General features: G+C 48.8%; 1 protein-coding gene across 1 annotated transcript in view; it reads left to right on the top strand.

Moving 5' to 3' along the window:
• Nucleotides 1–10,255: 10,255 nt before the first annotated feature.
• PGR (progesterone receptor) overlaps nt 10,256–14,092 on the top strand; it is a 120,606-nt gene continuing 116,769 nt past the window's right edge. The window contains exon 1 of the mRNA XM_075337478.1: nt 10,256–11,956. Coding sequence (XP_075193593.1) covers nt 10,968–11,956 — 989 coding nt within the window. The 5' untranslated portion in view covers nt 10,256–10,967. The remainder of the gene's footprint in view (nt 11,957–14,092) is intronic.

The raw sequence follows: 14,092 nt of genomic DNA on the forward strand, positions 1-14,092 counted from the left end.
AATTTCATTGTCAGACTCGTTGTGTGCTGGGGGGCGGAGTTCGGGGGGGCGGAGTTCGGGGGCGGAGCTGAGGACGTCAGTGCCGCGGTCTGCATGGCTGGGAACAGGTGAGTGAGAGAGTGTGTGTGTGTGTGTCTACATGCGTGTGTACATGCGGAGTGCGGGAGGGAGCGGATCGCGAGGGGGCAGAGCCGAGCGGGGACCGTGGAGCTGAGGACTTCAGTGCCGCGGGGACTGCAGGGCTGGGGACAAGTGAGTGTGTGTGTGACTGTGAGTGTGTGTGTGTGAGTGTGTGTGTGTGTGTGTGTGAGTGTGTGTGAGTGTGTACATATGCGGAGTGCGGGAGGGGGCGGAGCCGAGTGGTGAAGTGTCGGCCTCCTTGCACACTGTATCCAGGGTAAATATCGGGTATAAGCAAAGCACTTTTTGCTTGGTTACCCGATATTTATCTTGGTTACCGGCATACACCGCTCAGCGCTGGCTCCCTGCACCCGTAACCACTGTAAATATCGGGTAACTAACCAAAGCGCATTGCTTGGTTACCCGATGTTTATCCTGGTTACGGGGGCAGGGAGCCAGAGAGAGCATGCGCAGCAAAATCCTACGGCTCACGCTGCTCAAAAAACGTTACAGGCTGCGTTGCTCCCGCCCGGCGGTCAGTTAAAAAACGACTGACCGCGACGCAGCGGATGCAACGCAGCATCATCAGTCGCAATCCGTCACTAATAGAAGTCTATGGGAAAAAACAGGATTCCTGCAAAATGTTTTGCAGGATACCGTAATTCCTCAAGGCTACGGATTGTGACTGATGCAAAACAACGGAAGTGTGAACTTAGCCTAAGGCTAGGTTCACATTTCTGTTGTTTTAAATCCGTCAGGTCCGTCAGTGCGACTGAGTGACGGATCCGTCGCTTTTTAGATGTCAACTGACGCAACGGATGTGTTATTTCACAGGATTCCGTTCACAGGAATCCTGTGAAAAAACTGATCCATCGTGTCCGTTAGGGTACTTTCACACTTGCGTTGGTTTTTTTTTGGCGCAATCCGCTGTCTTGGGAAACAGCGGAATCCGTTAATGGATTCCGTTGTTTCCCATAGACTTTCATTGATGACGGATTGTGCCAAAAGTACCTGCGTTGCTTCCGTTGGCCGATGTTCCGTTGCTTCCGCGGAGCGGAAGCAACGCAGAATGTAACGTTAAATGCTGGCGTCAAAATGACGCCAACCAACGGATTCCGTTGGTTCCGTTAAAATTTATAATGGTTCCCTATGGTAGCGGATTCTGTTGCTAAGTGCTTAACAACGGAATCCGCTGCTGGATTCCGCTAATTTATTCTGAGCATGCCCAGAATGAAAAAAAATAAAAAAATAAATAAAACAGAGCCGACGGATTCCGTTAGACGGACGCCTAACGGACACCAAACGGATGCAACGGTCCGTTATTTCACAGGAATCAGCTAACGGATTCCTGTGAAATAACGGACCCGTTGCATCCGTTGACACCACAAAAATAACGGATGCATCAAAACGACGCAGCAACGGACCCAGCGGATTCAACCCAACGCAAGTGTGAAAGTACCCTTACATCCGCTGTGCGTCCGTTTTTTGACGGATCCGTCGTGATCCGTTTGTGTTTGGGACAGCCCAGTGGGTGTACCAAACATGCTGGGCATGTTCAGTAGAGCATGACGGAATCCAGCGCTGGATTCCGTCGTAAGACGGATTACGACGGAATCCAGCACCATAGACAAACATTACAAGCTTGAAGGATTCCTGCGCGGTGCGTTAATTTTGACGGCCAAAAAAAGTTACATTCTACGTTGTTTCCGCCCGGCCGTCAGTCCAAAAACGACTGACCGCCGCGCAGCGGATGCAATGCAAGGTCATCAGTCGCAATCCACCACTAATACAAGTCTATAGGACACAACAGAATCCGCCAAACGGATTCCGTTGTTTACCAGAGCCGCGGATTGTGACTGATATAAATTGACGGAAATGTGAACCTAGCCTAACTTGTTTTTTCCGAAGATGGGGAGACAGAAGCGCTGTTTAGGCGTGGGGCTCGTGTGACGTCACAAACCCACGTGAGTCCTGGCAATCCAATCCGGAACACCGCTGGAATGGTATTGTGGCGCCCCTGACCTGGTCAGGCACCACTGAGTACTGCACCCATGCTGGGGACAGTACAAAACAGGTAATCCAGAAGGCTGACCGAGGTGTGACTACACAGGCGCATAGTGATCAGGTCTCACACATGTACCTTTGGGAGGACCCCTGGGGATCCCAGGAGGGGGCGAGGCCTCCATCTCCACTCAAGGGGTGTGGTAGAGAGCCTGGTTGCTAGGTGACGTAGGCGGGAACAGGAGTGAGGAGTGAGCCGAGAGGAGTTGGGTAGTGAAGTTCAGGGAGAGCAGAAGCCGACCCTGGAGCTCGACACAATTCTGACAACGTACGCGCAGTGACTACCGACGGGGGAGAACGGTCACCTGGTAGTGCTGCCCGAAATCCACCCACGGCTAAAGAGAGAGCAACGGAGTGGGGAGTAAGGAGACTGTCAGGGAGTTACCAGGCCCAACCGGGTAACAGGTCCCAGTGCAGGGATAGATTCACCTGTCCTTTGCCAAACCTGCATGAGGGGGCACTTTACACCCCCAAGACAACACCACAGAGTCCGCAGCCACGTAGCAAAGTGAGGGCCCATAGCTCACAGGAGGCAAGCAGCCGGAGTGACCTGGTCCAGGCTACAAGCAAACGGGCCAAAAGGAAGGGGAGAGAGGCACCAGCAACTTCCCTGGGCGACCCCATTAGGGCTTCAAGCAGGGGTTACCCCAAAACACAAAGGGCTAAGGAAGGCGAGTCGGTAGCCACCCTCATCAGTCAGCCTGAAGGACACCTGGTTCCAGCCTGGTTCATCCCAGCTACGCCCGGGTTACTCACCCTGCCACCCTCAGTGAGTAAAACCCTTGAAAGACATTCTGCTTGTGCGTGTGAGTCATTCTGCGACTTGTAGTTCCACACATCTACACGGGGCCCTGGGGCATGCCTCACTCTCAGGAGGCTATTACAACTGACTGCACCCACTATCGGCCCCAGGCACCCCTAACCTGCAGTGGCGGTCTCCACTGACCGCAATTCTGAGAGTGGCGTCACGACAATCAAAATAGAGGATTTCCTACCTGTGACAAGATCCAGCCGCGTGGAGTCCCTGAAGGTAATGCACAGCTGCACCGACACCGCACCTCGGGGCCCCACATCTCTGGCGTCATGAACAGGATAAGGACTAGACCTGTTCAGACAGGTGACCATGTGCCTGGGCGGTCCGCTTGAAAAATTGGAAGCGCCGCCATATTGCCACCATGAAAAGCGCGCTGAAAAACAACAGCAGCCCGCGCTGGGAGAAGTTACCGCCCACGAAGAGGTGTGGCTACCCAGAGATCTCCTGCAGGGTCCTGGTCTCGCAAGTGATGAGAGCGGAGGCGTTCAGGGACGTCGGGAAGGAAAGGGAGCCAGAAGCCTGCTGCTGGAAAAGGCAGACCAGAAACTGATAAGCCTGCTGTTGGGAGAAGAGTTCAAGGCAGTGAAGGAACTGGCACTGAGGCTGCAAGGAAGAGTCGGAGGCCTGCTGCTGAGAAAAGATCTGCAGAGCAGCGACGACGTGGTGAAGATGGCGTCTGAAGATAGGAGCCCAGAGCCGGGTTCCGCTGCCTGGTGGTCCTGGGAGCTTGCCCAGTTCAGTAACCGACTGGAAGCGAGGATCGTGCAGCAGATCCGAGAGGGACGTGCGGAGCTGCAGGAGATGGCTGCGGCGGTTCAGGCCTACGAGAGGGGAACCGCACGACGGGTGCCAGACCGAGCGGCGACGACTCAGGCCCCGATGATGCTACCGATGGGTGAGTCCTGTGTTGCCCCTGCCAGCGCGAGTGCCCCGACCCCTGCTGCCATGCCTGCGCTCCCTGGAGAGATGCCCGGCGCGGCGGCGCTGACCCAGGCCGCCGCCAAGTCAGGTGCGGTCCGCCAAGCCCAGACCGCTGCAGCGACGCCCAGCGCGGCCCGCCAAGAACCGGCCACAACAGCGACGCTGATTCAGGCCGCCGCCCTGCCCGTCGCGGCCCGCCAAGGCAAGACTGTACAATTATCTACCCCGGCCTGCAAGGCCAGAGCAGACATCACTCCCCAGCCCAAGGAAGTCCCTGCTGGGAAGTCCATGCTGGGGGAGGACCCCGAATACTGGAAGCTGAAGGCTGATCTAGAGGCCCACTTCCCAAAGGAGATGGTGGACCGGTATCTGCTCCCCCCGCACACCCACAGGAAGACTCCTGCAACATCCACGCCAAAGAGTCCACCGCCCTGGCCTGCTGATGAACATCCATCCCTAGCGCTGCCACAAGAGGAGTGCTCAGAAGAACTAAGGGGGAGGGGAGGCCAGAAAGCTGAGAAGCTGACCCCAGAGCCGTCAGCAGCGGATGCAGCACCAGTCCAAGAGCCAGAGATGCTGCCGTACTCCCGCTGGGATGAAGAGGGCCCGACATCCTCCGCTGAAGAAGATCTGTCCAAATACATCACCTGGGAGCCTGCAAGCGGTGAGGTGGCAGTCAGGCAGGACCCAGCCCGCAGGACACGGCGCCGCAGTAGGACAAGGGATCCACCTGCACAGCAGTCTCCCGAGGAGAAGGACGAGGTCACGGCCAGAGACTTAGAGGAAAAGCGGTCCTTGAGAAGAGCCAAATCCCAGGTCAGAGGCCCACTTTGTCGAGGAGTTGTAGAAGACTTCAGTCTAAGGTCTGGATATGGCTTTATAGTAGCACCTGGTGTAAAGGAGGGCATCTTTGTGAACAGAAGGGATGTAAGAGCACATTTACCTAGAGGACATCCAGGAAGAAACCTACAGATAGGAGACCCGGTAGAATTCACCAAACACCAAGGAGAACGCGGATGGTACGCACTAGATGTCACACCATGCCCCAGAAGTCTCTACAGTAAACCTGCTATCTCAACAACAGAAGATGAAGATAGAGATACAGAACAAGAGAAAGAAACAGACGACAGAAACACAGAAAATGTCAGGTGCCAAAGCCCAATAAGCAAAAGCCCTGGTGGAACGGAGTAGAGAAAAGTAAAGAAAAGTACAGCAGTTTGAAAAAGTTTTGCAACGTTTACATGTTCAAGAAATGTGCCCACATGAACTAATGTGAGAAACCTCTTTTTGCACTTTAACCCATGAACCTTAAGGCTATGAACTGGCTATAGCCACAAACTCTCGCAGTGTACATAGTTACCCCAGAGGTACAACCACTACCAGGGAGCACGCCTGTTGACGGGGCCTGGCTCTCCACCACAAAGAGGGTACCTGGTCGGCACCAACTGTGGGGGCCGCCTCTACATCCTGCTAGAAGAGGCTGAAGGCGCGGCTCCACCAGGCCAGGTATACCCTGAAACCACCAGACCATGAAAGCCGCCTCCACATCCTGCCAGAAGTGGCTGAAGGCGCGGCCAACGGGAGAGGCAGATTGGAGGAAAGGTCTGGGGAAACGGATGGCCCAGACCTGGTTACCAAAAGAAACCGGTGACCTGCCTCCTGAGAGGGTTTTGGGTGGGTTAACGGACTTGTGGGTGGAGGGTGGTGATGTATGGTACCTGGTGGTTTTAAAATGTTTTACTGTTTTACGCATTTTAAAATGTTGTCTTGCAGCCCGAGGACGTGCTGGTGATAACTAAGGGGGAATGTGGCGCCCCTGACCTGGTCAGGCACCACTGAGTACTGCACCCATGCTGGGGACAGTACAAAACAGGTAATCCAGAAGGCTGACCGAGGTGTGACTACACAGGCGCATAGTGATCAGGTCTCACACATGTACCTTTGGGAGGACCCCTGGGGATCCCAGGAGGGGGCGAGGCCTCCATCTCCACTCAAGGGGTGTGGTAGAGTGCCTGGTTGCTAGGTGACGTAGGCGGGAACAGGAGTGAGGAGTGAGCCGAGAGGAGTTGGGTAGTGAAGGTCAGGGAGAGCAGAAGCCGACCCTGGAGCTCGACACAATTCTGACAACGTACGCGCAGTGACTACCGACGGGGGAGAACGGTCACCTGGTAGTGCTGCCCGAAATCCACCCACGGCTAAAGAGAGAGCAACGGAGTGGGGAGTAAGGAGACTGTCAGGGAGTTACCAGGCCCAACCGGGTAACAGGTCCCAGTGCAGGGATAGATTCACCTGTCCTTTGCCAAACCTGCATGAGGGGGCACTTTACACCCCCAAGACAACACCACAGAGTCCGCAGCCACGTAGCAAAGTGAGGGCCCATAACTCACAGGAGGCAAGCAGCCGGAGTGACCTGGTCCAGGCTACAAGCAAACGGGCCAAAAGGAAGGGGAGAGAGGCACCAGCAACTTCCCTGGGCGACCCCAGCAGGGCTTCAAGCAGGGGTTACCCCAAAACACAAAGGGCTAAGGAAGGCGAGTCGGTAGCCACCCTCATCAGTCAGCCTGAAGGACACCTGGTTCCAGCCTGGTTCATCCCAGCTACGCCCGGGTTACTCACCCTGCCACCCTCAGTGAGTAAAACGCTTGTGCGTGTGAGTCATTCTGCGACTTGTAGTTCCACACATCTACACGGGGCCCTGGGGCATGCCTCACTCTCAGGAGGCTATTACAACTGACTGCACCCACTATCGGCCCCAGGCACCCCTAACCTGCAGTGGCGGTCTCCACTGACCGCAATTCTGAGAGTGGCGTCACGACAATCAAAATAGAGGATTTCCTACCTGTGACAAGATCCAGCCGCGTGGAGTCCCTGAAGGTAATGCACAGCTGCACCGACACCGCACCTCGGGGCCCCACAGTATCAGTATAGCACATGAGTACAGGCTTTATTATTTTACCTGGGGGAAACATGTGGAATCAGAAAGAGTTGTCCTAGTTATGGAAAATCCCTTTAAGAGGATAACTTGTTATTTTTAGGGAATAACCCTTTAATTTTGTCTGCACAGATGATCTCATTCCAATCTATTTCTGTTTTTCTTAGGCTCTGTTCAGCACGTTATTTGCAGTTGATACATTGTTGCTGACTATACACACTGGTAAATAGTTATCACTCCATTTACAGTAAAGTCAGAATTCCAGCTAAGAGATTTTATGTGAAATTCCCGTCGTGTGTTCTCACCAGTGGAGTCATTAGGTAATGCGGAGCCTGTGTGCTCACACCCCTGGTTCGTCAGCAATCTGCGTGTTTGGATACATGAACTAAATGAACCAATTTTTACTCCAAATTAGTTTTACAACTGGAGTTTAATTAGCAGCATCTCTAATATTGGATCCTCAGCTGCCAAGTCTATGCCCGATTCCTGCAGACAAATCAGCTAAATGTTCAAGAGCAGAATACAGAAGTTACATTTTATACTGTGACTTTTATTATTTTTATGTGTTCTGATTCTCTTTTAGATCCATGTAATGTAAAAAATAAGAGATACAGGGTGCTGCTTTTTGCTTATTTTATGACTATCTTAAAGGGAATTTGTCAGGAGATTTTTGCTACCTCATCTGAGAACAGCACGATTTAGGCAAAGAGATTCTGAATCCAATGATGTATCACTTAGATTACTGAGTGCAGCCGTTCTGATATAATCTGAATTTTTAGCTTTACTCATGTAGCAGAGCTGAGAGAGCTGTCCCCTCACACCAGGCTCTCTATAGAGATTGTACTTTGACAGTGAGCTGTCAATCACAACAGGGGGCATGCTGGACCGCTCTGCACATGTCAGCTAGCCACAGAAATTATAATCACCAAGTGATAAAGCCTTTAGTTTAAATAAACAACATTGTGGAGCCTGATAAGAGGCATAGTTGTTTTTTGTTTTTTAACCCTCTACAGCATGCTGGCTTCAGCTTACATAGCAAAAACTTGCTGACAGATTCCCTTTAAAGGTATAGGACAAAGCTTATAGAATAGTACTAACATATAGTGAGATTAAAGTGGTTGTCTCAAAACATCCTCTTTTAATATACTCTATTATAGCATATATGGTATCTGTTATAGGTAGAACCACCTCTAGAGAACCCCCAAAACACTCCAAATTTAATGGCTCAATCAATAATTAACCCCATCTGTTCATATATTATATGGTCATCCATTCATTTATATTCCCACTTTGCGTGTAACCCAACCAGGAGTGGGATGTGTTATCCTAAGGTTTCAGAAACCCCCCACCTTTTCAGTAACACATAGTACGTCTTCACTCTTCTCCACCAATACCAAGTGATGTACACTATAGTATTGTCTATTCTTCCTTCTGCTCCAATTAGTTGCACAAAAACATGTTGTCATGATTCCTCTGTGCACAGCATCTTGCCTTGGTGATGCTCTGCTGCACTTTCCTGAGTTACTGAGCTAGCAGTTTGATTGAAAGCAACGGATTCCTTGTTGGTACTGATTACTCAGGTGTTCCACCTTCCTGGTAATTGCTCAGGCTTCTTTACTGAGCATGCTCGCCCAGAACCTTGCCAGTTGTATTTTCTGGTTCTGCAGTTGTGCTGTTGGCTTGAGTCTCTGCTAGTGCTCTGATCTTTGTGTTCTGACCCAGGACCGTTATTTCATTCCTCTCTGCCTGTTCCTGTCATGACCTCCTGCCTGTTTGAGCTCGGACCATTACCTGACCACATTTCTTTTTTCTCCCTATTATGTGCTCTCCTGGATTTCTGACCCTTGGATATTGACCTGACTATGCCTCTGTTTACTCCTTGTGCTAATGTGGTCGAACTGCTCGGATCCAGGTTGCTGTGGCACGAGGGTCTCCGGACTCGGGGGCTTGCGGCCACTCAAATGTAAAGGGGACTATTTACAGGGGATATATGTTTGTGACGCCACTCGTGGTTCGCGGTAAATGGGAGTACCGCCACTGCAGATGGGAGTACCTGGGAAAGATGGAGCGGGGCAGCCAGATAACATTCCCTCCACGGGTAGGGCAGGCCTCGGGACTCTTGATGGTGGAGGTGCAGGGATGCGGGGTGCAGACCGCGCAGCAGGCAGGATGCAGGGGCAGATCAGTGTACTCACTCAGCCCGTGTGCGTATTGGTGCGACCATCAAATAGACTCATAAGTAAACTAAGTCTCTGGGTGCCGCTGCCTCTCTGGGGGAGCTCGTCTGGGAATCCACCCCCGTTGATATTACTGGTGGTCTTGACCTGCGTCCTTGCACTAATTTTAGATGTTTCTGAGTGACGCATCAGCCTGGAGCTTTCGGGGTCCCGCTCCCTATATTTGAGTAGAGGAGCTGTGCTTTCGATGGCTGATACTTGGGATTTCAGTGGGCCACATGGGTTGGAAAGCCCTATCTCCCTCGTTGTGTTGGTGCCTTCGATCTCTGAGCTCTTGGGGAAAGTTCATAAAGAGACTATCCTCCACAAGTTATCAGGTTGCGTGAAGCTACTCCCTGATCTAGGGTTCAGTACCCTACCGTGTTTGGTACCAGTCCTGTTACTAGATATTCCGGTGCCGACCGTTCTCCAAAACTAAGTCTGGCTCCTTTCTCCTGCGACCGGGTTTCAGACTCCTCCGGTCCCAGACCACCGTCTGTGACCTAGCCAAAGTCTCCCAGGGAGCTACAACTCCCTCAGCTCCTCACTCTCTGAGGGCTACCACTGATCTCCTCTCCCAGCTCCCCAGGAGCTGCCACTTCAGCTCCTCTCTCTCTGAAAGCTGACACTGAACTCACTCTAAGTCCCTCCCACCAGTCTGCCTGACCCCTAGGCGGGTGGCCCTATTCCACCTAGACCACCCACTGTTGTGCCTGACAGGGTGTGCTGTAAGGTGACTAGGATTTGAATGCTGTTAGAAGCAATACAAAAGGTTAGGATCCCAGAACCATGGAGGGTGGGTTCTGCACTATAAGAAAAAGGAGTGCAGTTCCCTGTGACACCCTGACTAGTCCAGGGGTGTCACACTAATATGTGTCTTCCTGTGAACAGACCCCGGCTTTCCTGACTATGCTCCTGCCCATACTTCCCGTAAGTAGTGGCTAGCATCACACATTTAAAGACATTTTTATAAGATCCAAAAATCCCCTCCTCCCATTAATCCCCCCCGACTTCTTTCAACAAGAAATGAAGAATAGCAGAAATTATTAGACGGCTTGTGTCCCTTTAATATATATGAATGGAGCTGTGATGATGTGAGGAACTTACTTGGTGTCATCTCAGGAGGGGTAAGACCCCCTGTGCCACCTGCATCCTGGAGAGGGGGTACTATAGGAGTTATGAAAAGGGACCACTGCCAGTGCTGCTCAAATCATTTACAAAAAAAAAAAATAATCATGAAAAGCAAAGCCAAGAGCCACGCAGTCTGCAGAGGGAGCAGAGACTTTGGAAGAAGAGACATCCAGACAGTAAGCTCTCCTCCAATCTGGAGCAAACCTTGGTGCCAGTCTCCTGCCCTGCGAGGACAGATCTGTGCCTTGTAATCCTCACCTACTGCACACAGAAAACAATGCAGTTTTGGAGAGGCACAAGCTTAGTGCCAGGCTTCTGCACAGTGAGGTGCTTCACCTCACAGCACCAGCTGTAAGTGCCAAAAAGCAGAGAAACTCCACAGCACAAGAGGCAGACAGAGCATTTCAAGAAGTCTCTCTGCAGAGCCCATCTACATAAGAAGCACAGAAGGAAAGAAGAGCAGATGTGCCCAGCAGTCACAGGAGAAAGAACTGCGCAAGCAACAGAGGAAGGAAAGCAAACAAGTGCCTGCCCAGAGAGAAGGACACTGGAGGACTTCCCGAGAGAGAGGGGCACTGGAGGACTTCCCTAGAGAGAGGGGCACTGGAAGACTTCCCTAAAGAGAGGGGCACTGGAGGACTTCCCTAGAGAGAGGGGCACTGGAGGACTTCCCTAGAGAGAGGGGCACTGGAAGACCAGCTCCTGGTGCTGGGTCTGTCGGAACTGCCTGAAAAGTGGACTTCTCAGACTTTATGACTGATTACTTGCTGACATGGAGGATACAAATAAGCAGAGTCCTAATATGACTCAGGCTCCAGGGAAGGAGGACAGCAGATACCTGGTCAGAGGGTCCAGGAGTCAGATGGACTTTTTGCAGGAAGTCACTGAAGACTTGTCATTGGATAGTTTTCTATATGAGAAACCAGGAGACTCCTATGAGAAGAGAGGAGGACCATCTCCTGATAACAATGAGCTGGATAATGTCCTGGACTGCATCCTGGACTCTTCTACAACAAGCCACCACCACCTGTGGTCTGACTGTACTATTCCTGAGCTACATGGCATAGCAGATATTAAGACTGATGCAGACTCCAAAAGTGGCATGGTAGATATTAAAGTTTGGACAGAAGCCACAGCATCTGGAAAGAAGATAACTCAAGACAAAACTATCCCGGAGGACTTTACTGGGATCCGGACAGCTGCGAAAAGTGGTGTGCCCAGTAGACATCCAACCCTGGCACCAGATGAAAACCTCATAACTATGCCAAACTTGGATATGAATATATTATACCTATCTACTCAAGAAACAGAGTTGGGGAAAGCAGATGGTCATGACCAAAAGTCTTCTCCCCCAATCCCACCCCAACAGTTGTCTTCATACACATCACAGAACTCCAGTCTACACCCTGAGGATGCTCAGGTCAAGCAGGAAGGATCTGAGGTCTTATTATATCATCCCACAGAAGAAAGATCTTTGCTCCAGGATTATAAATTATCCTCCTCGGATCCTGCCACCCCTGAAACTGACCAGTCTTTGGATTTTATCCTTTGCAAAACTGAGCCTGCAACCGTCTACCAACCCTACAGACCCAACAGGGATAAACCAGCTGAAAACAAGACCCAAGTTGCACCTTCTAACCCAACTCAAGGCGTCTACCAGCCTTCAAGTCTTAATGGGCAACACCAGCATGGCTACCAGGCAGAGGGGGTGAGAGAGGCCTACCTACATCAGCTTGAACTACCATATGTCCAGTACATCAGGTAACTAATCACTTATCAGATTACAAGATTTTTAATATCATCTGTTGTGTTCCAAAATATTGACCTACTGTAAATTATTTGAATACATATATATATATATATAGTAATTTTTTTTTCCATTTTTTTTGTGCTTATTTCAGTATAGTTGGGCTTTTTTTTTTACATTTTTTTTTATTTTTTTAGTAATGAGAAAATATTGGAATGATAAACTCTTTTACAAGGGCAGCCATAATTTTTGGAGGGTTCCAGGGCATCTATATAAATTCTAGGGTTACTCCATCCATTCTAGCCTGTGATGAAAATGATAAAATCCGATCTAACTCACCCACCCCCAGACCAGCACTTTGTTTACTGGGCGCAGCAGTGAAATTATCACTACAGCACCGCTGCAGCCAATCACTCAGTTTACATCCGCAGAGCTGCTGATCTCAGTGATTGGTTGCAGCGGTGATGTCTCAGCTGTAGTGTTAAAATAAAACCTTAGTGGGCTGCAACACTCATTACAACCACTGGGTAACAACACATAGACACCTATAGCATAAATGTTTCCAGAGAATATCAAAGATGGTCATCTCATACCATTTTTCACAAAAGTAAAGGTAGTAAAGGACACACTGGCAAATGTTAGATTCGTGGCGGTCTGATCAGTGGGACTCCATAGGTCACAATTACCAGTGACCTCGGTCATACAGACTTTCTTACTAGGACAGCTCCCATGGAATTCCATCAAGGGGACGCGTTCGATGGGCGTCAGGCCCCCACTGATGTATTACTAACTATCCCATTGATAAATGATAGTGACAAATGGAATATCCCTTTAATGAAGTCCTATAGATATTGGCAGTTGCTGTGTAACTTCCAGCTTCCTTAACAGTTGATCACATTCATTTGCTGCTATCTGCAATGATTTGTATGTTCTCCCTGTGTTTGCGTGTGTTTGTTCCAGGTTCTCCAGTTTCCTCCCACAATTCAAAAATATACTGATATGGACCTTAGATTGTGAGCCCCAATGGGGACAGTGTTGCTGATGTATGCAAAGCGCTGTGGAATTAATAGCGCTATATAAATGAATAAATATTATTATTATTATTATTATTATTATTATTATATTATATTATTATAGTTTGACCCTTCTTGGCTGGGCACTTTTGCAATTTTTTTTCATTTTTTCCTTCCCTTCTTCCAAGAACCACAACTTTTTTTATTTTTTCATCAAAATAGCCATATGAGGGCTTATTTAGTTGTGCTTTTGATCAACACCATTCATTCTGCACCATATTGTACTGGAAAACGGTAAAAACAAAATTGAAATTGCAAAAAAGTACAAATCCACAATTGTTTTTTGAGAATTTTTTTTTACCATGGTCAATATACGGGTAAATTAACCTTACACTATAATTCGAAAGGTCAGTATGAGTTCGTAGATACCAAATATGTATAGTTTTTTTATTATTATTATTATTATTATTATTATTAATAATATTGTTGGGTTTTTTTAAGTGATGGAAAAAAATGAGAACTTTGTAAAAAAAACAAACAAAAAACAAACAATAAAATTTGCCTGTGTCACAATTTTTTGAGAACCGTGGGGCTGTGTAATAGCTTATTTTTTGTGCCCTGAGCTGACATTATTACTGATACCATTCTGGGGTAAATTAACCTTACACTATAATTCACAAGGTCAGTATGAGTTCGTAGATACCAAATATGTATAGTTTTATTAATTATTATTATTATTATTATTATTATTATTAATATTGTTGTTTTTTTTAAGTGATGGAAAAAAATGAGAACTTTGTAAAAAAAAAAACAAAAAACGAAACAATAAAATTTGCCTGTGTCACAATTTTTTGAGAACCGTGGGGCTGTGTAATAGCTTATTTTTTGTGCCCTGAGCTGACATTATTACTGATACCATTCTGGGGTAAATTAACCTTACACTATAATTCACAAGGTCAGTATGAGTTCGTAGATACCAAATATGTATAGTATTATTATTATTATTATTATTATTATTATTAATATTGGGGGTTTTTTTCTAAGTGATGGAAAAAAATGAGAACTTTGTAAAAAAAAAACAAAAAAACAAACAATAAAATTTGCCTGTGTCACAATTTTTTGAGAACCGTGGGGCTG

This window comes from Anomaloglossus baeobatrachus, chromosome 2 (assembly GCF_048569485.1).
Source record: "Anomaloglossus baeobatrachus isolate aAnoBae1 chromosome 2, aAnoBae1.hap1, whole genome shotgun sequence".
Taxonomy (NCBI): Eukaryota; Metazoa; Chordata; class Amphibia; order Anura; family Aromobatidae; genus Anomaloglossus; species Anomaloglossus baeobatrachus.